Source organism: Nicotiana tabacum, chromosome 6 (genome assembly GCF_000715075.1).
Source record: "Nicotiana tabacum cultivar K326 chromosome 6, ASM71507v2, whole genome shotgun sequence".
Taxonomy (NCBI): domain Eukaryota; kingdom Viridiplantae; phylum Streptophyta; class Magnoliopsida; order Solanales; family Solanaceae; genus Nicotiana; species Nicotiana tabacum.
In genome coordinates this window covers 10665042-10691239 of record NC_134085.1, presented here as the reverse complement: position 1 = coordinate 10691239, position 26198 = coordinate 10665042, and the positions used below count along the sequence as shown (strand labels likewise).

The 26198-nt window shown below is 38.8% G+C and overlaps 1 protein-coding gene across 2 annotated transcripts; it reads right to left on the bottom strand.

Moving 5' to 3' along the window:
* Nucleotides 1-20301: 20301 nt before the first annotated feature.
* On the bottom strand, nucleotides 20302-24457 carry LOC107780201 (uncharacterized). Of its 2 annotated transcripts, none has more exons than XM_016600735.2 (6): nucleotides 24262-24457; nucleotides 24058-24143; nucleotides 23799-23946; nucleotides 21765-21890; nucleotides 21423-21650; nucleotides 20302-20589 (listed from the first exon to the last, which is right to left on the bottom strand). In XM_016600735.2, the coding sequence occupies exons 1-6, from the start codon at nucleotides 24358-24360 to the stop codon at nucleotides 20449-20451; spliced, it is 828 nt and encodes a 275-aa protein (XP_016456221.1). In that variant the 5' UTR covers nucleotides 24361-24457; the 3' UTR covers nucleotides 20302-20448. The 2 variants fall into 2 exon arrangements, with proteins under 2 accessions (XP_016456221.1, XP_016456222.1); XM_016600736.2 differs by having other exon boundaries at nucleotides 21423-21629; nucleotides 24262-24454.
* Nucleotides 24458-26198: the final 1741 nt, after the last annotated feature.

Here is a 26198-nt window from a genome sequence, read left to right as displayed (position 1 = left end):
CCGTAAAATACCTTATCATCAGCACTATCTTCCAAAGGGATGGGTGGGCCTGCGCCAAGGTGACCTAATATGTTCTACAAAACTCGAGCACAACCCTGTCAAGAGGGCCCAACGTAAAGGGGTACGTATACACATTCAAAAACCTCTCGACGTGGGCCATTATGCTTTCCTCCGGGGAAGGTACCTATAACACCACCTCTCTCCTCCATCCGCAGTCTTTTTTGACTACCTCAAGATGCTCCTCCCCAATTGAGGAAATAAATCTCGATGCATGTTCTTGGTGGCCTAGAACGTTGGAAGGTTTCTCCAGTTTTAAATCTCTCCTTGATACAAAGCACCTCGAGGTCAGCTAGCCATACACCAGTGGTGTACCACCGACCGAGTGCGAAGCAGAGGCAGAACTCTCATCTCCTTGATGGACAGATTTTGACGTAGCAACTATGGCTACGGTAAGATAGAAAGAGGAGGATGAAAATTTGGGCGAAGGCTTTGAGTTGAAATGAAGAGAGAACTAGCACAAAAAATACAGGCTCTATGAGAGGGATAACTATTCAGAGTAGCGGAATCCTCAGTTAAGAGATGACCAAATGCATATATAGGGGCGAGCGGCGATTGTCTGCCTGTCCTAAAGACTATTTAATTCTGACCATGTCAGCACCACCTTTTTGGAAGATGTACCGGTGGGACCACCCCGATCACTTCAAGACCGTGTTGCAAAAATAATGCTATCACACAATGCCCGGCAGATGTTGAGACCCCGAGGATTTCTACTATTATAAGCATCAACCCCAAAGAAGCTATTGACCTAATCTCGAAATGTTCCCGATCTCGAGGGTCCCGATATTCCCAAATATGGACTCTTAAGAGTTAACGTCAAAACTCGAAGACTAAATTACGCGCGAAGAATAAAGAATGCAAGGCTGGAAACAGAAAATTTATCTTACATCGCCAAAAATATGTTTATGAGGAGCACCTTTACAAGACTCATTTCCCTGGAAATACATACACAAAAAGAAAAAATAGAGGGAAAGGAGACATAGGTCTACTCTTCACAGCCACTGCTCTCTGAGCCATCTCCGGAATCCTCATCCAAAGTGATCGAGAGTGCCAATTCTTCCTCTAAATCTCGGGCATCCCTGATCTCAGCCGAGAGATCGACACCTTTAGCACTGGCTTCCTCTAAGGCTTGCCTCCTTGCCTTTGCACGAGCGTAAGAGACAGTCCGAGCCAGCCTCTACTCGGCCTTCTCTGATATTTCTCGGGCTAGTTTATTCATAGTGGCAGCATCTTTCAGGTATGTAGCGGCGTTCTCTTCGACCTCTAACTTGGCCACGGATAGTGCAACAGCCTTTTCTAGAGCATTTCGGAGAAGGTTCTAGACCAATGTCAACTCCGAGGCCATGACCTTATTTCGCCCCCTCAGCTCGAGGATCTCCGCGTTCTTAGCAGCAGCTTCATCCTGAAGTCTCCCTGCAAGAGCATCCTTCTGCCCGATCTGCAAAGGAAAAGATAAGTCGGTAAGCATCGAATTATAAGGATGACGAACGAGTTTATGAATGCCAAGTTACCTGCTCAGCAAGGCCAGCTTTTTCTTGGCACACTCCTTCCAACCTCGCCCGGAGCCCACTCAGATCCTCCTCCTTTCAGGTAGAAGAGGTTTCCAACTTCTTTAACCCCAAGGCAAGACCCTCGACCTCCTTCCTATGCTTATCTCGCAGCTTAGAGATAGCGTGGTCATACATTCTCTTGGCCTACAGCAAAACAAAGAGTCAGAAAAACCAGGAGAAATACCTAAAACACTAAAGATATATGTGGAAAGGTTATCACCTGCAAGTGGAGCCTCTCTGCCTCCTCGATAGCATTGGGAGCATCGAGATCAATGTCTTCACTAGCGCCATCAAGGAAGTTGTCAAGCTCATCTCCCCCTTCGAGTGGACCCCCCCACATTGGTAGCCTTGGGGTCCTGAGCATCCCTGAATTCCCCAGGCGAGAATCGAGGATCCAAATTAAGGCCACTAAGGGCGTCGATATCGCCAAGGGGCAAATTCAATCCCCCAGAAGCTCCAGGCCTGGCCCCTTTGGAACCAGCAGCAACAGTCTCCTCGGTAGGGATTCCACCACATCCGGCCAAGGGTTCAGGGACCGTGTCCGCACCCTCCTTGAGGAACTCCACATCAGGGGATCGACCTGAATTGACCATTCCCGATTCAGCGGCCTTTGGCCCAGCCGCCTGTGGTACATCCGCGCCCGACCTCGTCCTTTGTACCAAACGGTATTCATCATCGTCGTCATCTTCATCCCCAGTACTGGGACTTGCTCCAAAATTTGAAGCCGAGGTCCTGGCAGTTGCTCGAGGCCTATGTGATTTAGGTTTCTTTATCACAGGGGACTCAACAACTGCCTTTTTCTTACTCTTCTTGCCCTTATCAGGCTTCAGAGCCTCTTCCTCACTGTCGGGAGGAGGTCTCATCAGCACCCCCTCACCAAGGTATGCGCAGGTGTAATAATCAAAATTTTCCAACGCAAAAGAGGAATTGGAACATGCTATAGGTGACAAAAAATGATTTACCATAATTCTTGGCCGGCCATCGCGTTTTAGCCAAGTCGGGCCAAGATCGCTCGAGAAATGGGAATGAAGCATCCAATTACCTAATCCATCCGGGCAGATCCTGGACCACTTCAGGATACCAAACGACAGCTGCATAAACGAAGGGGAGATCATTTTTTGGAAGGAAGGTAAGAAGACATTAAAGCATGCTCGAGGGAGAGGTGCTTACACTGCGCATTCCACTCCTCCGGGAATGGAATCCTTTCGGTCGGAATGATGTTCGAGGTCCTCACTCGGACAAACCTGCTCATCCACCTCAATCCTTATTCTCATCAATGCTCGAGAAAAACGGCTTCGTGGACCGAGGGTGAAGCTTGATCAAACCTCGATAAAGTCGGGGGCTATACAATCTAATCAAATGGTCAAGGGTAAAGCTCATACCCGCAACCCTGTTGGAGAAATAACGGAGCAGGTAGACTATCTGTCATGCCCCAACCTCAGGAGGTGCGACCGGTGCTCGATCGAGTAAACTCGACTGAGCAAGCCTGTAAAGATTCATTCTACCCAAAATAATTCATGAATAAAGAGGAGATGAACTCCATTAATCATACTTTGTAAATATTTCATTAACAACTTCCCTTTTGTTTCCATTAGCCATTTCAACCATAATATCCAAAATATGACAATTTTAATAGATATGAAGAAAAACATATTTGCCAAATACCAATATTTCTAATTTAATTTCCAATATCAAACACCACCCACAACCTGTCTACGGAGCCTCTAAATACAACTGAAGAGTAATATGAAAATGCCGGCAACAAGGCTCCGGCTATACCTCAAAATACAAAGTACATGATAAACAACGGTACATCACCCCGAAATGAAGTGGGGCTCACCAAGTCAGCTAAAAGGAAGATGCGTCACTAGCTGCGACCAACACTGCCTGCTATGGAACCACCTACATCCATTTAAAATGTAGCGCGCCCGACAAAAGGGATGTTAGTGTCGTCGAATAGCACTAGTATGTATAACTAAACACCATCTCATTAGAAAGAATAACCATACAAGAATAAAGAAACCATAAGGATCAACAAAGCTTTAAACAATCACCACATCATCAAATAAGAGATCATATAGCTTTCACACAATTTCCATAGCTTTAGGTTCGGACATTTAATACTGTTACATCATCATTCACAATACCACCTCTTTCTTGTGCGGAGTCCGATCATGACCCGATCGGCTAGGTCGCCTCATTTGAGACATGTACCTCAGTCACAATTTCATTCTCATTTTCCGGTTTCAATATCAGCACAATACCACCATATGTGCGGCATGGCGTCCGATCACGGCACGATCGGCTAGGCCGTCTTACCAAGACATTTTTCCTTTTCCATATATCATCTCATTTCAATCTTTACGTCACATATATCAGTTCATCGGCACTTGGGGCCACAATTATCACATCATACTTGGCACTAGGCCACATTTCATAATTTGAGCTCTTTTCCCCCACATTTCACATCAATATCAATTTCAACAACAAGCCATTCAATTCAAGATGTCACGTACACATAAGAGGAATCATGAATCATGGGCATATACAATATTTCAGAAATCAGACACCTCAAGTTAATTAGCAATGGAACTTTAAACACAAAGGATTTTTCCAAAAAGGAGGGGACACACCAAACCAAAATAGAAACACACATCAAAGTCATAAACAAGCAATTACACCAATTATTCTTGAATTACTCTTTTCCAATCACGATAATATACAATTTCAACATCGGAGTATGTAACAACTCGGATCACATTGGATGTACTTATAAGGCAAAATATTATCTCGAACAGCCACTTATGGGCATAAATTGTGTACAAAGCCTTTAGGACACTTTATTATTGAAGTCATTTATGGAAAGTAGAGTCAAAGCTCATTTCATAATCTATTTCATATTTTCTCATGTCGTAGGCATCACCAGACACAATTATAACTCAAGTTCTCGGCACGTTGGTCACACTCTATTTCCCAAATTCATTTGATTTATTTCAAACATCTTTATACATAGAGGATTTCACATAGTTTGTCATAACAATCTCAATTTAAACGTGACTTGAAATTTAGGCATTTTAGCACATAGTTCACTGTACGTCATTGCGAGTGCACTGGGGGTTGAGTGTAGGTCTGGGCATGGTGAATAGAAAAGTGTGGTTCCGGTGGTGGATAATAGTGTTGTGGTGGACCATATGGGGTATATTGATAGTTTGGGTGGTGGGGTCTGGGTTGGTTGTAGTAGAGTGGACGATTATTGTGCCTGGACCAAATATTAGCTTCAACTGTAGCAACTTCTTCTTTCTTCTTCTTCCCTAGCACACCACCAGTACCGCTTTGGATGGCCTGGGTGGTTGCTTTCAACGCAGAGTAGCTCAAGATCTTGTTAGATATCAATCCTTCTTCAATCATGGCTCCCATCTTTACCACTTCATTAAACGACTTCCCGACAGATGTCACTAGATGACCAAAATAGGTAGGTTCCAATGTTTGCAAGAAGTAATCTACCATCTCACTCTCCCGCATGAGAGGATCAACCCTTGCAGCTTGTTCCCTCCAGCGGAAATCAAACTCTCTAAAACTTTCCCCATGCTTCTTTTCTAGTTTCAACAATGACAGACGATCAGGGACTATCTCGAGGTTATATTGGAAATGACCAATGAATGCCTGGGCCAAATCATCCCATGTATACCATCGGCCGGGGTCTTGCCTCGTGTACCATTCTAGTGCTGACCCGTTCAGGCCTTTCTTTGGCACAGGCACGACATTGGCTAACCAAGTGGGGTACCGTGTAACCTGAATGACCCTTGCCTCAAACTGCTTGGTGATCTCTTCTTTGATCTTCACACTTATGTCTGTTTTGAACTTTCTCAACTTCTGCTTGATAGGGAGGAGTGCTGGATCAGTGGGCAATTTATGAACCACCAAATCAGTGCTTAGACCCGGCATATCATCATATGACCATGCAAAAACGTCTTTGTACTCATGCAATACTTTAATTATCTCCTCCTTGAGTTGTGGCTCCAAATGAACACTTATTTTAGTTTCCCGTACATTGTCTTGGTCCCCTAGATTAACTGCTTCTGTGTCATTTAGGTTAGGTTTGGGTTTTTCTTCAAAGTGACTTAATTCTTTACTAATTTCCTCATAAGCTTCATCATTATTACAATCCACCCCATCATCACACTCGATCTCTTGTATTATTACTTATGAACTAGATTGACAATTAACGCATAATTAAGTAATAATTAAGCATAAAATTGTATATTTGGACATTAAATGCTAAAAATGCAAAAGATGCCTATTTTTGTAATTTTCATTTTTTGTAAACGAATTTAATTAGTAACAATTATAGAATTAAATCCTACATGCAAATGCGATATATTTTTGTATTTTTTATTAATTTAACAAATAAACATGCACAGACAAATACAAATAATTATTCAAAATATCATAAAATATCACAAAATTGCACACCAAGAAAAATTACTTTATTTTTGAATTTTTTGGGAGTAATTCTCATATAGGGCAAAAATCACGTGCTTACAGCTGCCCCTCTTTGCCCGAAGATACGAAGGGTTTTCGTGCAAAGATAAAGCGAGCGATTTTTGCCCATCCGAGTACTCCGTGTGAAGCATTTTTTTTTTGAAAAAGATTTGACCGAACCTTTGCTTCAAAGGTTTCCTACATATCCTGGGCTAAACAGGAATCATGTCAATGTAGTTCGGGAAGTTTTGGTAGCTGGGACTACCGTGGGACTGCAATGTTACTGTTGTTGCATGCTATTACCACTGCTTTCCGATCTCCTTGTTACACCGTGCTTAAAAGAAAACAAGAAGCTAGGCTTCATCTAGGTTTAACTTTAAGCTAGATGTAAAGACAACAAGGTTTTAACTCATCCAAACGGACAGAACATAACAACTGGATTACAAACCCTGGAATAATCCAGGTGACAAAAAGGAAAACAAAACCCACTACCACGACTCCCTCCGAACTGGAAGAGGAGTAGCTTCCCAATTGTTGATGTTAGCACGTGGTCCGATGTACTGTATGTCTGCTCTGCTTGACCCTTCCCCGGCCTCAACCATGTTTACTTCAGCAAATACTTTCTGAAACACCTTATCCAAATTCCCATCCGCCTAGAACGGAATGTTAAATTTTTAATTTAGTTTTAATTTTTTTTTGTATTGTATTTAGATTATTCATGTATTATTATTCTGTCAATCACTGTCATTTGGCATAATTAGACATGTTATAGCGATATATTAAATAACGCCTTAACCGGATTATTAGGAAATATATTCAAGACGGATTACTAATTAAAACTATTTAATAATCAAAATAGAAGAAATAACGTAAAAATGGCGTTATTGAATCAGTTTGGCAAAAATTGATTAATTCCTTATTCATAAGGTTTTTTGTCAACATTAAGTTAATCGGAATCATGTAGTTAATTTCAGTTAAAACATGAATTAGTTTGCGAATCAAGTATTAGGACATGATGTGAATTAAAACAAAGTTAGTTAAGTTTAAATTGTTTAACTTTTAGAAATATGGTTTAGTAATCAAGTTTTTTTTAATTTTCAGTATTTGTAAATAATTAATTTCAATAAGCTTAAGTCATACTAACAATATGTTTTAATCCAACTATGGGATAATTAGTTTTTTTTACTTTTTGGGAAATTCCATGTTGTTCGTAATTATCATTTTAGTAATATTACTTTCCATTAATATTTGTTTTGAATTAGTAATTAATATGTTATTTTTAAGTATGTAGAAATTGACTTCATAATTATGGACAAACTTAGTAATAATAAAGATGTAGTCATTAAAGGGTATTCATAAAATAAGGGAGGATCTCGCTAACAAATAAATAAATATAAATAATACAAAAATTGCAGTCCTCCAATCTTATTTATTTATTTTTTTTATATAAGAAAATACCTAGATTTCAAGATGGGCGATTTAGTAAAATTCACGGTCTTACCTAATAATATCATAACGCGTAGTATTTTGGAGCATATTTAATAAGGTTATTTTCTTGAATACGGGTGTACATTTATGTAACCCAAATCACGATCTTGACGAAGTCAAAATGCGTCAACAAATCACGCGTGCACTGGTTGTGGCGTGGCTCGAGATGCGTTTTCACGACGTTGCAATTTTGTATAAAATAAATAATGATAAAAGCGGTTTTTAAAAGTTAAATTTGCACATAAGTTTATAATACGTATTATATCAGATAGTCAAGACTTCATAATTAAGTAATAATTAAGCATAAAATTGTATATTTGGACATTAAATGCTAAAAATGCAAAAGATGCCTATTTTTGTAATTTTTATTTTTTGTAAACAAATTTAATTAGTAAAAATTATAGAATTAAATCCTACATGCAAATGCGACATATTTTTGTATTTTTTATTAATTTAACAAATAAAAATGTACAGACAAATACAAATAATTATTCAAAATATCACAAAATTGCACACCAAGAAAAATTACTTTATTTTTGAATTTTTTGGGAGTAATTCTCATATAGGGCAAAAATCACGTGCTTACACCATTGACTCTAAAGATCTCACCATTCTAATTTTTTAAATCTAGATCACTAAAAGGAGTTACATGCACCACTTTAAAAGAACCGCTCCATTTTGACTTTAGCTTTCCCGAAAACATATGTAACCGAGAGTTGAATAAGAGAACAAGGTCACCTTCTTTGAATTTTTTGTTCTGAATATACTTATCATGGAGGTGCTTCATCTTGTCCTTATAAAAGGGCGAACTGGAGTAAGCATGGAACTGGAACTCATCAAGTTTATTCAATTGCTCCACCTAAAGATTGGCAGCTACATCCCACTCTAGGTTCAACTTCTTCAACGCCCACATGGCCGTATGCTCTAATTCCATCGGGAGGTGACATGCTTTACCAAATACCGACCGATACGAAGACATATCAATTGGAGTCTTGTAAGCTATTCTATAGTCTCGTAAAGCATCGTCAAGTTTCCTTGACCAATCAGTCCGGTTTGCATTGACAGTCTTAGATAGAATACTCTGTATATCCCTGTTGGAGACCTCAACCAGTCCACATGCCTGGGGGTGATAGGGAGTTGACAACTTGTGAGTGACACCATACTTGGAGAGTAAAGTGTCAAAGGCTTTGTTGCAAAAATGAGAACCCCCATCACTAATGATGGCCCTTGGGGTGCTGAACCTTGTGAATATGTTTTTCTTCAAGAATCCCACCATAATCCGTGCTTCATTGTTGGACAAATCCACAGCTTCAACCCACTTGGAGACATAATCCACAACAACAAGAATATAAGTGTTCCCACATGAACTCACAAACGGACCCATAAAGTCAATACCCCACACATCAAAAATGCCAATCTCAAGGATGGTAGTGAAAGGCATCTCATTCTTCTTGGAAATTCCATCGGCTCTTTGGCACTCATCACAACGCCTAATGAGCTCGCTAGCATCTTTGTACAAGTAGGCCAACAACTTAGGGCATTTGTAGTAGTTCTCGCCCCACCATGGTGACCACCATAAGGCGAGGAATGCTAAGCTTCAAGAATACCCAATTGTTCTTCTTTTGGGACACATCTCCGGATAACACCATTGGTGCAAATCTTGAAAAGATAAGGCTCGTCCCAGTAATAATCCAAGCAGACCCGTTTGAGCTTCCTTCTTTGGTTTGAAGAGAACTCATTTAGGACAATTCCGCTCACAAGATAGTTGGACACATCGGCAAACCAAGGCATCCCGGTCAAAGACATGGAAAGGAGTTGTTCATCCAGAAACGAATCATTGATCTCAAGTCCATCATGGAGCCTCTCCTCCTCTTCCAAACGGGACAAGTGGTCTGCCACTTGATTCTCACTACCTTTTCGGTCTATGATTTCAAGATCAAACTCTTGTAGAAGAAGTACCCACCTTATCAATCTAGCCTTTGAGTCCTTCTTATTCATCAAATAACGAATCGCCACGTGATCGGTATGAACAATCACTTTGGTACCCATGAGGTATGGGTGGAACTTTTCCATGGCAAAGACAATGGCTAAGAGTTCTTTCTCGGTCACCGTATAGTTGACTTGGGCGTCGTTCATGGTCTTACTAACATAATAGACCGGATGAAATATCTTGTTGTGTCACGACCAGGGTTTCCCACCGTCGAGATTGTGATGGCACCTAACTCTTGAATGTTAGGCAAGCCAATAGATATGGTTCTAGCACATTAATCATTAACCAAAACAGTAATAAATATTAATTAAGGCTAAACAGATATGAGGTCCAGCAATTTTATAACAGTTCAAAATCTAAAACATGACTACCCCAATGATCTGGTGTCACAATCCATGAACCTATTTCTACAAATATTGGTTTGAAGGAAAATACATCTATTATTCGGAATGAATGAAAACAGGAACTAAGATAAAGGGAATGGGACTCCAAGGTCTGCGAACGCCGACAGATCTACCTTGAGTCTCTTGTGGATTGAAGCAGCAACCTCAAACTCTGATCAGTAGGGTCTAGTACCGGGATCTGCACAAAAAGTGTAGAGTACAGTATCAGTACAACCGACCCCATGTACTGGTAAGTGCTGAGCCTAACCTCGGCAAAGTAGTGACGAGGCTAGGACACGACAAACAACATGAACTTGTGCAGTTAAACAATATACTAACAGAATAACAAGTAATAAAAGTTAAGCAGAAATAAATGGGAAGGGGCAACATGCTATGGGGGTTCCAACATATAGAATCACAGCAGTAAAGGAATCTAAACAACTAGTACACTTGAACCGATAACAACAAATAAACACTACAAACAGAAAAATGCACGGCATCATCCTTCGTGCTTTTACTCTCAATCCTCACCATGCAATTAATAATAGCAATATGCATTGAATCACCATTCGTGCTTTATCACACTTCCTCACCATATGAATAATAGAAGAGTGCACGACATCACCCTTCATGCTTTATCACTCTTCCTCACCATATGAATAATATAAATATGCACGACATCACCTTCGTGCTTTATCACTCTTCCTTACCATATGAATAGTATAAATGTACACGACATCACTCTTCGTGCTTTATCACTCTTCCTCACCATAAGAGACAACAGAAACAATCACAACCCGGCAAGGGCATCACAATCAAACAACTTCGTTTCATCATTTAATTTCACAACAGAAATCTCAACTTGATCCAATACTCAACAAATATCCAAAACCAGGAAAAACATAATAACACTTGTTTATCATGAGAAATAACTAGTTTAAGAAGGAATAATACATACAAAGAAACACAACGGTCACAAGTATAGGACTCACTCGCATGCTATGACCCAACAACGACGTATAGATATTTGTCACCATACCTATACATCGTACTTAACAACTAAACAAGTAGCACATAAGGCAACAACACCTAATCCTTCAAGCTAAGTGTTTACCTTAAAAATGGTAATTACAATTAGATTTGATTTTCTGGTTCTAAAAATATGTGATCTATTTTTTATGCTAGTTGTTAGGCAATCGATGCTAAGTGAAAGACTTGGGAATAAGATAAGAGCTTGAAAACAGGGTGATAACCAAACCGAATGGCTGATAATTGGGGCCTCGAGCTTGCTTATTCGTTGCATTGAGGTCAAGTCTAATGTCCTGCCGAGGGTAGTCGATGGGTGACTAACAGTTATGAGAAAATAAATGACGGCTCTTTATGGCCAATAATAAGCAATAAATGAAGAACAAGAAATAGAACACAATGAACATAAATAATAAATGAAAGCAATAAGATCAAGAGAATATGTTAGAGAGCAGATAGAATGTTCTTGAATATTTAATATTGAGCATCAGATCCCTTACAAAATGATAAGGATTCCCTTTATATATGAGGGGAATCCCAACATAGTACAAATGTATTTATTACGAAGATATGGGGCTGGTACAGCCATTCAAAGCCTTGATTTGGGTCTGAACTAGCCCACTAGGCTTTGCCAGCTCTAGCTACACGCCTTGGGAACTTCCCACTTTTTCGCCATAATCATATTGCCCCGAGGTCGGGCGTCGATAGCCCTTCGGGTGTGACTCTCGATCTTAGCCTTGAGCCTTCGACAACGTGTTTACGAGGCATCGTAATGATCGAAAATTGGATCCTTCGATTTTACTGTGTATAGATAGTCCCCGTGTTTCCTAGAACAAAGTGATAGGAAACGGTTTCGAACTTCTACTCTTTAGGCACTGTTACCATGACATCAGTCTATCAGAGCATTAACTGCCACAACTCAAAAGTCGTGATAGGGTTGTCGTCAACACGACTATCGAGAAGCCCACGAACCACTATCGGTTCGTCTTTTCCGCTGCCCATATGACCTCTATAAATACCTCAATCATTTAATAATTCACACTTTTACAACATCTTCAAGTTTTCAAAGTCAAGGACATCCCCTTTCCTATTCTTCCTTCTTCCATTCTTGATTCCTTACTTACTTTCTCAGAAAGGCCTTTCCACCACCATGGCCAAAACCTCTAAACAGTGCCTCGAAAAGAGGATGTTGCCTCTTCATCTCAAACATCCAAAGGCAAACCCAAAGTGATACCCACCATTGAATAATGTACCCCTTCCGATTTCAACACGGTGAACGACTTTTTCATCAAGAGACCCTCATCTACACCGGGCCGATGCGAGCATGTGTCCCGGTATATTAGCATTGTGAAGGATGTAGACAAAGTGCGGGTGGACTGCCGATGGGGAAAGAAAGTGTTGGTTGAGATCCCTAGCCCTAATAAGAGCATAACAAATCATAAGGTCGGTTTCTTCATGTATATACATACCAATTCACTTTGGGCCCTGTCGACTCCTCGAAACTTTCTTCTCCAGCAATAGATCCAGTTGTTCTCGACTTCTGTCGTGAATACCGAGTGGCACTTGGCCAAATTTATCCCTCTTTCTGGAGGATAGTGTAAGGCCTCGGAAAACTTCACTATGTAAAATAAGGTTTTGTTGTGTCAAGGTAGGCTAATATGTTGTATTTTTAGAGTTTTGGGTTGAACAATATGTTGGGGAGTAGAAATTTTCATCACAGCTGGACCAGGCTTTAAGCTGGTGAGGCCTGGATAAAGTCAAGCTGGACCAGGCTTTAAGTTGGTGAGGCTTGGATAAATCCAGGCTGGACCAGGCTTTAAGCTGGTGAGGCTTGGATAAAGCCAGGCTAGACCAGGCTTTAAGCAGGTGAGGCCTGGGTAATGCCAGGCTAGGCTAGGCTTTAAGCTGGAAGCCAGGCCTGTAGCCCGGTCCGAAAATTTTAGACTATCTATTTTTCTATCCTTATAACCCGACCCAACTTCTTTATATACACGCAATGTGTCATTATTTTATGAAAAACTGATGCTTTAGAGTGAGAGAGTGAGACCTATAGTGATAAAGTAATCTTTATCAAATCCTTTGTCAATTCTTACTCAAATCTTTGAAGATTAACAAGGAAAACACAATAGATTTTCATCCTTGAGATCAAAGTTGCTAAGAGTTCCAGAACTATAGTAAGAATTTAAGGAAAGCTCTATTGAGGTATGTGTGGCTAAAACCCCCTCTTCTTAGAAATGGAGCTCCTATGGTGTCCATGCAAATATTGTAAGTCTGAAATTTGATTGATGTAGTAATTGTTATTTCAAAGGAATTGGTGTTGCAAGAATATATGTAAAAGGTGCATCTCAATGTGTTCAATATGCTATTCTTGGTAAATTGAGGATATGTTTTTCAGCAAGAATGCCATCAACTAACCACCATTTTAAACTGACGAAATTTTCTTTGATTGAGCAGGGGGAGAAAAGTTAGTTGTTGAAGAGGAATTCTCCAGGAGGGAAAAGCAAGCACTAATCAGGATAAATGCAAGTTGTCAGGAGTCCTCCTTAGCCAAATATAACAGTTGAGTGACCGTGCTAGAACCACGGAACTCGGGAATGCCTAACACCTTCTCCCGGGTTAACAGAATTCCTTATCCGGATTTCTGGTTCGCGGACTGTAATACAGAGTCATTCTTTTCCTCGATTCGGGATTAAAATTGGTGACTTGGGACACCCTAAATCTCCCAAGTGGCGACTCTGAAATAAATAAATAAATCTCGTTTCGACTGTCCTTTAATTGGAAAAACTCCCTACGCCCCCGCGGGCGCGGAAAAAGCAGGTGTGACAAATGGGCATCGAGTGAAGCACTACCTTGGTAAAGTTGATGATGGCCATATTGTGGCATTAATCCATTTCAAGTGAATGATGATAACATGAGTCATGCCACAACATTTAATCAGGTGCTTCTTGGGAGGCAACCCATGTGTTTTTCTTTCCTTTGATTTTTTTCTTAGATTAGGCTATGTTTTGGACTAACTTGTTGTGAAGTTTGTGTAGGAATTAGTTGTGCAGTGCAGAATTTTGACAAGGGAAAAATTTGGCTAAGTGTGGGAAGTTCACGAACCGCGCCCAAAATTTAGTTGTCCGCGTGTGCATTTTGCAGCCACAACTTTTTGCTCGCGGACGCGTAATTGAAAAGAGCAAAATGCCAACTCTCTGAAGTTGGACTGTCAAATACCCTTCAGTTTTCACGATCGCGTCCATATTTTGGCGGTCCACGGTGTATTCCACGGCTGCATCCATTATTTCGTGGACCATACCCAGGTGTTTGAAGTTGTGCTCCATTAGGCAACAATACGCGGACCGCGATAGAATTTCGCGGTCGCGTTCAGGTAAATCGGCGGGTTCCACTAATTGCTAAGTATAAATAGGGGCTCCTTAATCATTTTACGCTTTTTGACCTCTAAAGTTTCACCGCACAAAAAATCATTGTTCATCATCTGTGGCTCTTAATTTCATCTGACACTAATCAAGAGTTCAATTTTCACTAAATTTCACAACTGGTATGCTCAAATCCTTGCGTTGATTTTATCTTTTGCTCTTCTTTTCTCTTAGTTTTAATTTTTTTTTTCTTTTTAGTTAGGGTTTGAATACTTGCCATAATCGCAAATTGATGCTTAAATTAATGTGGGTAATTTTTACATGCCTAATTGGGGGATAGGGTTATTAACTATGCATGTTAATTGCACTAATTTTTGAACTTAGTAAAAACCCTAGGTTTCAAATGTTCATCAGTGAACGTTTTGTTTGAACTTCGCGGTCCGCAGTCCACTTTACGCGGTTCGCGTTCCCTAATTTGTGAGAACTGAGTATGGATGCATGTTCCCGGACGCGGTGACTTTTCTGCGGTCCACGTTTGTATTTACGCGGCCGCATCCCAAATTTCACGGTACGCGCTCTTGAGTTTCAGAGAGTTGGTATTCTGAACCCAACCTCTTCGCGGCTGCGCCCATTTTTATGCAGTCCGCGATGGACCTTCCGCGGTCGCGCTCACTTTTAGCAGTCAGTAGTGCAATGTTCTGAGAAGCACTGTGTTCATTTCATCTGCATTTCTTTAAGGATTAATTGAAGTCCAATTCTAATGAATACCTTGTCAAAGAAATCTATGCAAACGTTGCCCACATCAAAAAAGGCACCACTATGACAAAGGTCCGGAATATGAAGATCCGGATTGATGGCCACATTTTAAATGAATATGCCGATTTCGAGGATGTGGAAGTCGTGAAATACTTGGAGAAGCTGGAACTTGGTAAAGCAACCCGTCCATGGTTGGTGGAGATATTATCCCTAGGGACGACACCGGCATGGCTCACAACTGGAGTCCCAATAGCCAGAAACACCCTCAGCTTTGAAGCCAAGGGGTGGTCCACCTTTGTGTACAGCCGGCTTGATCTGTGTCAGCATGACAATGTCCTCCCACTCACCCGGTGTGTCTTGATAGCCTCCATCATGGCAGGGTATCCTATCAATGTGGGGAACCTTATGTACTATCACATCACAAAGGCAGTTGGAAAGGAAGAACAATCCTACCCCTACTCCAACTTCCTGACCATGTATTTCGAGGACCAAGGAGTTGAGAAGAAGAACTATGACACTAAGACAAAGCCAAAGAATCCCTTCTCGTGGTATAGCACCAAAGGACCAGACAACCCTAAAGCAAAGGGTAAAGTTGTTATCTCCACTGGCCATGAAGAGCCAGGGGTAGTAGCCGCCGGGTTAGAGCCTTTCACAGCAGGGGGATCTTCAACTGCCATACCTCCTCCTTCATCCGGGCCATCCATCACCATGCCATTGTCTGTTCCCTCTTCTTCCACTTACCCTCAGACTGCACTGCGGGTTTCTCAGACTTTATCCAGCATTAACAACTGGATACAGGCAACTACATCAAAGTTGTCTGTTTTATCCAGCGCAGTAGCAACACAATCAGTCCTGTCACAGCATCAGGTACCTTCATCAGTGAAGGAGTTATTGAAGGAGCTTTTGGACAACCAGAAGAAGCTCCTGGAGAACCAGAAGAAGATCATGGACACTTTGGATATTCATGGGAAGGCTATAAAGGATCTGGGCAAGCAAGTCAAGAAGATGAAGAAGACTCGGGCCTGAAAGGAGTCAGTGGAGCAGCTGAAGAAGGATGTAGAGAGGTTTACTTCGACTGGAGACATCCCACTGGACTTGCTCTTGGAGAAGCAAGTCACAACAACACAGGCAGCAGAGGAGGAGGTACCAGCAGCTAGACAGTCTGAGGAGCCGGCTGCCACTACACATGCTCCTGCGGAGATGATCCAGATGCTCAACAACCTCGTGGTCCCCCAGTCAGATTGGGAGATCCAGTTAGAGGACCCGGAGGGAGCTGTTAATCCTGTGCAGTCCGAGGACCCCACTCATGTGCAAGACCAGATGCAGACCACATATGGAGTTTTCTTTACTCTCTAACCCTTTCCCTAATTTTATTTTGATATTAGCATTGAGGACAATGCTATCTTTTATTTGGGGGGGTGGTCTATTTTGATTTGGTGATAATTGGATAACATTGGTATGTAATAACTATGAGACTATTTTTTCTTTTATCTTTACTTCTCGTTATTTTACTTTTGGTATGTATATATTCGTTACTTTCACATTTGGTATGTATAAATTTTTTTACCATTTGATGTATATATTCGTTTTCATTTATGTAAATATTTGCTTTACTTCAATTTTATATATATTCAGTTTCATTTCCGTAGTTTACTTCATAACTTCTTTCGTAATTTTACTTCATAGATTCTTATTTCCTTTAGTAGTTTCTTGTTAAGTTGTTAGCTTCTTTTTACATTTTATGTGGACAATACGTCTTTGATTTTCTTAATGCCACAATTCTTTCTAAATGTGAATGTTGTGTGAACCGGGTGACTCTTTCCGACGATGGATGGCATGATAACCTTCTTAAGGGATTGAGTCCGTTTTCTTTATATTTTTGTGTAAATAGTAGTAATGAATAAAAATGTCTCAGGTAAGCTTCACTTGGGCCTAACACATTTACCTTCGACCTTATGGTTGGAAACAAGTTGATTGGTAAAGAATAGTTCTAGTTGTGACTTTTAGACTCTTGTGTTGACTAAACAATCATCGAGTGGCTTCTTGGAGCCATTTTGATGCTCAATCTTAGCAAGGGTTGTTGTGGGCCCTCGACTCTGTTCTATTTAGCAATCCAACAGCTTGTGAGGTGAGGTATTGAATTGCAAGTCCAAGTCTCGTGCCAATAAGTCTAGAACTTGCCCTGAATGTTTGTCTAGGCGAAATTCTAAGTATAGCTCGACTTGAGAAATGATTTTAGGCTCTCCTTGATCCAATTTGAAACTTGAAAGCATCCATAGCCTACCAAATATAGTACCCCTAGTCAAACCCGTTGAGCCGAAGCCCTTTTTCTTTTAATAACTATGATACAAGCCTTTATCCGTTCTATAATGACCCTCTCTTGGCACCTAATCTTTCCTTAGCATATTGGCAAAGGAAAAAGTTTGGGGGAGAGGCGAGGAATATGAAAGTGATAAAAGGTACAAAATGAAGAAAAGGAAAGGCAAAAAGAAAATAAAGAAAAGCCAAAAAGTCAATGAAAGCCAAAAAGAAAGTGAATAAGATAGAAAAGTGAAGGGATTCAATTAAAGCAATGATGAAAGGCATGAAATGATTAGAAAAGGAGAAAAATGATCGTCATGAACAAAAAAGAGTGACAGTGTGTCTCTCTAGTTCCCCTAAGGAAGAAGAAAATGGCTCAAAGAGCCAAGAAAGTGTGAGCCGAAATGAGAAAATGAAGTGCTTAAGGAAAGATGAAACCTTCATAGACCGATAAATCCTACCTTGATCCAAAAGCCTTCATTACATTCCCGCAAAAGCCCTATATTGATTTCGAGTTGAGTGAGCTTATATTAGTGGTGATTCACATAAGGGGAAAGCTTATGGTACTTAGAGTCGGACTTATGACATTCCCTTGTGAGAGATGATCGTACTTCTTCACAATCCTTAGTTTGCGTGCTACAATTCTTAAGTGAGATTTGCTTATGGAGAGTAGAGGAGAAAGAGTTTGGGTTCTACAATGACCTACGTAATAGAGCAAGCTTCCTTGGTGAATTCAGTCAATCCTTGATGCTCTAGTGTTGCATTAGAACTATGGTACGCAAAAGGTTTTGTGTTGTTGATAATTCATTTGTGTTGAGGGTAATTGTTAGTCCCAATTGACGCTTGATGAAGACACCTTTGGACAGCTAAAATTTTCCCTTCTTTTTCTTGAGGGAAAATGAAGTGCTTAAGGAAAGATGATACCTTCATAGACCGATAAATCCTACCTTGATCCAGGAATTCCAATGGCTTATTTTGTACAAACCCTGCAAGCATAAGGTGTCTTTAGAGATTTTAGCTGGCGCGGCCGCGGTTGGAATTCTGCTGACAGCGTGTGCTAAGGATCAGAGACTTTGCAAGTTATGCAAAAATGAAAAACGCTGAAGCGATGAAAAATACATGATCCGCAAAACAAGTTCCAGCCTAGTCTCAGATGTAAAGAAACGCGGACCGTGCTCAATATTACGCGGCCGCAAAAGCACGAATGCGGCCGCGATCAGAATTACGCAGCCGCGAAACCACCGCAGGGGCCTTTTTGTCCAGAAATTTTAGCCTAGTATAAATAGATCTTTTTCACATTTTTAGGTTATGTTATGTTTTGCTGAGCATGTGAGACGACTAGTTTTTCCTATTTGGGTAATTTTGTACAAGATTTACCTTATAACATTATATTTTTATCTTTTTATTTAGTATTATGGATTTTATCTTCTCTTTATATTTGATTTTTGCTAATTTCATGAGTAGCTAAACCCATAGCTAGGGTTGTCACCCAACCCTAGTGTGGGTATTTGATGGGTCTTGAATTTTAGGGCTTGAATGTGTATGAGTTAGTGATTTTTAGCCTAGTTCTTACTAGAACTATTGAATTAGTAGTTACAAACACTGATTTATGCCTTTATGACTTAGTCTCTACTTGAGAAAGAAGGATTAAGTCTAGGAAAATTAGGCTAATGGGGAATTGGGGTGAACTCAAGAAATTGATAGCCCCAATTAAAGGATTAAACCTAGAGATAGTAATACCTGACTTGAGCTAAAATCACTTGAATTGCATGAATACCCATTTGGATTTGAGAAAACCAAATTGGGCGAAAATCACTCAAACTACCGAGAGATAGAGTGTGAGTACCTCGGTGTGATAGCTATATTATGATCCCAAATAATCACATGATTGCCCTAGATTATTGCTACCCATTAGATATCAACCTAGGTGGAAGTCACTACCCTAGTCCCTTTAAATCCTTGAAAACAACCAACAAAAATATTGTACTTAGTTTTAAATACTGCATGCTATAGACTAGAAGTAGAAGTAGAAAACAACCAACCAATTGTGGAAGAGTAATTAAGAGCAAAACCCGCATCTCTACTTGGATATAAACCTAACTCCAAACAAATTAACTCCATGTGGATTCGATCCCGACCTTATTGAGTAAAACTATATCGACCATCCTCGCTACTCAATAGTAGTGCAGGCTTGGACCCGATCATAGGGCAAGCCTCAAAAACATCAATTTTACTCTACAACGCAAGAGAACCCTTTATATAGGCTAGAGTCTCTTCTTTGATGACTACAATTCCTATTCTAATGAGGAAATACAATAACTAAAGACAAGTAAAGTAAAATCTCTATTCTACAAGGAAAAGAAACTAGAATCCTACTAAAAGGAAAATCCTTATTCTAAAAGGAATAAATAAATCCTATTTTAAGAAGGAAAGAATCTTGGCTTCTTGAAATCAATCTTGAGCTGACTTCTTGCACTTCTTGAAAATAAGGTAAAACTAGCACGGACTAGCCATTTTTCGGACTGGTACTTGAAAATTAGCCAGCGTTTGCAAAGTCATTGAAAAATAGTCACTATTTTACTACAACACGAAAAATTCCAACATAATATACTGGAGTTCCAGTATATACTGGAGTTCCAGTATATTATGCTGGAAGTTCACATGTAAAAATTCGAACTCCAGTATATTATGCTGAAATATTTTCCGGATTTTAAATAGTGTTTTCGTTCAGATTTATTTTTGCATAAAAAGCGGCTAAATTTCGATTACTTTTGAAAATGTGGCTATTTTTCAATTACCACTTATAAATCTGGCTATTTTTTAATTTCACCCAAGTCCATATATTTGGACTTGTGCTCTAAAATATTATCTTGGCCAGAATTAATAAAATTTAACATAGATTCTTCTTTTACATCATTTCATCTGGGCAATGCTATTAGACAAACTCGTACATTCATCAATAAGCTGTACTATATACATTCATCAACATTCTGCACTATATACATTCATCAACACAATCGTAAAATTTGTAACGCAACAATCATACTCCAGCATTCTTATTTAGATGAACCACCGCGCCAGTAGCCCCATTTACTCATCCCGCATTCAGCCAAGAACTTCTGATAATCATGGTCCAGTTTAGCATAAGCACGTGAATGGTCTTCCGAATGGAAATTATCTTGATCATCTGTGACATTCTGTGCAGCAGTTTCAATATGTTAGCAGGGTAACCTATGTAGTCAGAGATTTCGCTAAAACATTAACAGAATCAAAGCAAGAAGCGTGTATTGTTTTGCTGCACTCTTAACACCATGTAAAACAGAAAAGAAGGCGAACACATGTGCATTAATTTCTATGATAGAAAGTAATGCTGAGATAATAAGATACTAGTATTGTTGATTATCAAATTATCAAATTTTCATCCGAAAGCTCTCTGACAATCGTGAAGTTCTAAAGGAAAAATAAGCTCATGCGATGCAAGAATGCAACCATATTAAAGGAAAAACATCAACTTCATGCACTTCCACAAATTACTTGGGGGTCGTTTGGCTTGAAAACACGTTATGGTAGGATTAGTTATCTTGGGATTATTTCTTATTGACTATATGGTATGCTGTATTAATCTTGAGATTGTCAATTTTACTGTTTTATCCTGGGATTACTATTCCGCCTTCTAGTAAGTATAAGTTATCCCGGTACTATTTTTATTCTTGGGATAACTTATCCCAAGATTAGTAACCAAACAAGGGATAAGGCGATACTAAATTTTTATTCCAGGATTATCTTTGCTAATCCATCATACCAAACGACGTCTTAGTTGTTAGTTATTCCTGAAATTTGGTGGCAAATTGCCAAGACCATGTCATGAAAATATCTTCTTTATCCTGAGATGTCTTACAGTGAAGAAGTACAGAACTGAATTAAGCCACACCAAGGTAATTATAGAATGAATAAAAAAAAACATGAACCAGAGTGGAAAACTGAAGGAAGACTGCAAACAAAATAGTAATTTTTTCTCTGAAATACTTACTTCAATTTCAGGTCTTGAATCAGTATATGAAGCATCTGGATCGCTCAAATCGCGAAGAGCTAATTTCCATCTCATGCTTCCAGATGCCTGACGAACATCTTGCAATTTATTTCTGGCAACTCTATGGTGAAACGCATTCATCATTATGCATCTGATGCAAAAGGCTATCAGAGGAACCAGAACTAGAAAATAACCAGTGGTTTTAGCCTGATAATAACATTGACAAGTCTGTTGAGGTATCTATCAACATTTCAAAAAGGTCTGCACACTAATCATTTGCAATAGATATAATTACTATAACAAATGAGACAGAGATACGACATCTCTCAAGGAAGTCCTTACATATGGTAAATGACGGCATGAAAGCACAGATAGGATCTTCTGGTTGAAGTCTTTGCCACAGAGTTTCAAGCGCCGGTTCGTTTCAGACACATGAATTTTAGGTAACCTGATCATCTTCCTTTGACACTGACAAGCAACATTAGAAGAAAAAAAAATTCCAATTAGAAGCAAATTAGAACACTTTTACTTGTATTGCAGCTACTAAAAAGATCCGTTTCTCTGCTAAATCATGTAAATGCTGCATCCAAGTTTGTCAGAAAATATATTACAAGATTTTGTCAAACGCAATACGCGAATGCCTATCTTGAATTATCTGGACAGATCAATCTCTAAGGGCTTCCTAATCTTGTAACTCATTCCAAAAAATTCAAAGGTATGAGTGAATGACTATACAAACTAGCTGGATTGACGGTAAAAGTTCAGAACATAACGGATCTTATTCTTACCTCCCAGAATGACAAAATATCTTACTGATGAGAGCCTTAAAGCAATGCTTATTTTATGGATTTTAACAACTAAACAATAACCAAAAAAAAGGACTCCAGAACTTTCTATTTGGCCTTCCATTTTACAACTTTAGCATAATCATATCACGGAAACTACATCCCTATAAGCTGACATCAAATTAAATACAACCTTCTTTTCTGAAAATATTTGCCGACTTTGTTATAGTTTGTTTAGGCTTTTACTTTCAGCTTGGTAAGTACAAGGGGCTCTCGATTGAGGTGACTGTCATTTTCTCATTTAGTTTATGTGGTCTATCATCACATATACTAAAATCAATAGTGCAAGAGCATCAATTTCATTCTCAATGATAGCACATCATCATTAGACAAGAGTTACACAAAGCCAATTCTTTTAGCACCCAGCTTCATAGGCAATGAACAAATTAGAGCAAATCTGATGACTCGGACACATTCCTTGGTTTCTAACTAGAAAACTAAATGCTTGAGCTTGAGAAGCTTCTGGCACAGTAGGTCCGTAAAATTCACTAGGATAAGCAGTATTATTGAACCAGGCAAAACAACAAGCAATGAAACCAAAGATGGATAAAACCCCTAAACTATAAGATAAGTAAGCGGAGTAAAAACCAACTTTCGATTCAAATTAGAGAAATGCTGAGCTTTATCCGCTTCAGTTCATTAAGGTAGCCTTCTAAATAGGCAGAGTGGGAACTAAAAAGCAAGAACTCTTAACCATCATTTTACAGGCGAGAAATCCCCTAGATCCTGTGGTACGAAGTTCGGAACTAGGTAGATAATGGGCTCTCCCTTTACCCTTCTCCACATAAATACCAAGCTTTTGTCTGCTCCAGAGTTCAAACCTGTGACTTGCGCTTAACCCATACATCACAAGTCGCGGTCTTACCACTAGACCGAAGCTCTGGGCTATGGACACATTCCTTTTGGCGATAACTGATTTGCCACAACAGTGGCATATTGGGTGGGATAAATGATATGGATGTTCTTTGGAACATCAGAATACAACAAAAGTGTAACTATAAGTATAACTATATTGGGACATAATATAAATAATTAAGTAGAGCAATTAAAAGTATACTCTCTCTAACAGTTTAAGCTTTTTTATGAGATAATAACATAAATCAATATGGTATTAGAACATGTAGAAATCCTTGGTTAAAATCTCACCACCACCCAAAAAAAAACCATGACAAGAGTTAGGTCCATACATGAGGGGTATGTTGAGACATAATATAATTAAGTTATTAAAAATATATTCTCCTTGTTGTTTCCGTGTGCCCTACAGGTTTACGGGCAGCTATTGATGTTGGCATTAGGGTAGGCTGTCTACATCACACCCCTTGGGGCGCGTCTCTGCATGAATGTGGGACGTTTTGTGCTTCGAGCTGTCCTTTTAAAAAAATGTACTATCACTAACAACTTAAACTTTCAGATGATATGGTCACACAATTCAAAAAACTAAAAAATGGCAGGATATAGCATGTTAGCTCAATGTTCAATTGAATATTAGTAACTGTTAACATGAAACCAAATCAAACCAAAAAATCTTTACCGTTTGCGAGCAAGCTGTGATATAGGAAGGAATGTTGAGCAGTTGACCCTCAAAAACAAGGTCAACATCAATAATTTCCTTATTTGCAGCAGCAATTTCATAAATAGGCACCCTATATAACTTTGAAATTGAAGTCAACGTTTCATCCCTGCAAAAAATGCACCAATAATCAAACAAAAACAACCCCATTTTCCCTCTTTCCTTAAATGTAAGAAATATGTATACACATAGTGAAAGCGTTGTTGTAGGAATTACTTACTCTTTCACCACATGAACCAAGAATTGCTTGGAATTGTTCAAGTGTTGACCATTTGAGAAAAACTCTTGAATTTGGTATTTACACCTCTGGAAAAAAACAAAACCCAGAAATTATTTAACGCTTATTCAACATATTTTCACTTTACAGCGTCACAAAAAGAAAAAAAAAATACTTTGTAAATAAAGAGCAACTGTGGAAGAGAACCTTAGGAAGTATACTGAAGTGTTTGTATATGGAGTTAGCTTTAGAGGAAGAAGCTTTGAAGGGCAATGGAAGAGAGGATTGGCTTAGCTTTATTTCCATGGAACCATACCGCTTTTGAATTAGATTCACACAAAAAAATTTGTCAGTCTCTTCTGAATCAATTGCTGAATAGAACAGTAGAAAACTAGGAAAGTTAGATTTTAAAGTTATTTGGGCCTTTTTAAAGCTATGGGCTTCATCTCCATATTGCAGATTAATTGGATGTTTAGATAAGGAATTTTTAGGAGGAAAAAACATAAGTAGGCCATATTTAAGAAAATATTTCAGTTACCTAGCAGTAGTAGGTATTCTATAAAACAAAAGGTACCTAAATAATTATATTTTTAGCATGAAGCTATAAATATGGACTCAGAATCACGATTTAAAAAATCTAAAGCATTCAATTCCAAAAAAAAGAAATCCAAAGCAGTTCCGATTCTTCTCCTTAACTTCCTAAATTAACGCTGAACAATAATTTGACTAATTTTATATTATTTGATTTTTGATTCTTTCATGTTTGTATATTTAAATCTTAATGATATATAAAACGTATATTAATTGACATTGTAAATATTTTACAAATATGTTAAATATATATAGTGTATATTTAGAGTAATTAAGTTTTATACAATAAAATTCTACAAATATACTAGTATATGCATAGGTTTTTCCTTGAAGATTTTCATATTTATGGTATATTTCTAGTATAAAATATTTTATATCTTATACATACCATGAATATCCCACAAAAAAATTCCAGCTAATCACATTATTAATATACAAAATATAAGATAAAATGTATGCATGTTTAGTTGAAAATATAGAAGGTATATTTGTCGTATATACATTATGAACAATTTAAATTTATTATATATATATATGCAAGAATGGAGATAGAAGGTAGCAACAATAGGGGAAGATGGGGGAGTGTCGTTACAAAAGAGCGAAAAAAGGAAAGTTTTACTATAATGATGAGAGAGAAATGATATCCGTGAGCACGTGATTTTTGCCCTATATGAATTACTCCCAAAAAATTCAAAATAAAATAATTTTTTCTTTTGTTTGCAATTTTGTGAATTTTTGTTGCATTTTTCTTTCAAATGTTTGCATTTGTCTGTGCACCTTTATTGAAAAAATACAAAACAATGTGTTGCATGTGCATTTAAGATTTGACTTTGCATTTTTAAGAATTAATTAGTAATTAAGTTTTTATCGAAAAAAAAGAAGAAGAAAATCACAAAAATAGTTATTTCGCACCTTTTAATTTTAATTTCTGATTTTTGAGTAGTTTTTCTTAATTTATTAATTGTGGTGATTATTTAGGGTTAGTTAATATTTGTGATAAGTTAATTTGGTTTTATAACTTAATTTAGGATTTTAGTTTTAATTTTTTGAAAAAAAAAAAAGAAAAAGAAAAGAAAAGAATTAATTTTAAAACAAAAGAGAAGGAAAAAGAATTCGGAATTTTGGGCCAAATTCAAAATAATTCTCGAGCCCAATTCAATTATCCCAAAAGCCCGCCGACCCAGGCCCAAAACCCATGCAATAACCCGGTCCAAGAAGTCAGTCGCCAAAACCCTGAAAACGACGTAGTATTGAAGTGGAACTACTTCGTTTCAACGGTCAAAACTTTAATCCGTTACCCATTTAACCTACCCCGACCCGTATTCCCCGTGCCCGACCCATCCCCAATCAACCAAAACGACCCCGTTTCCGTTAATGATTTAATCAGAGCCGTTGGATTCCAATTATCCAACGGCCCTAATTAAATCAATGATTTAATATACCTAAACCCCAAACTCCCTTACCCCCTCAGAACCCCCTCTCCTTCGTCTCTCATCTCTCTTCAGAGACTAGCCTGTCTCGCCGCCTCACACCACTGCTCGCCGCCCGCCGGA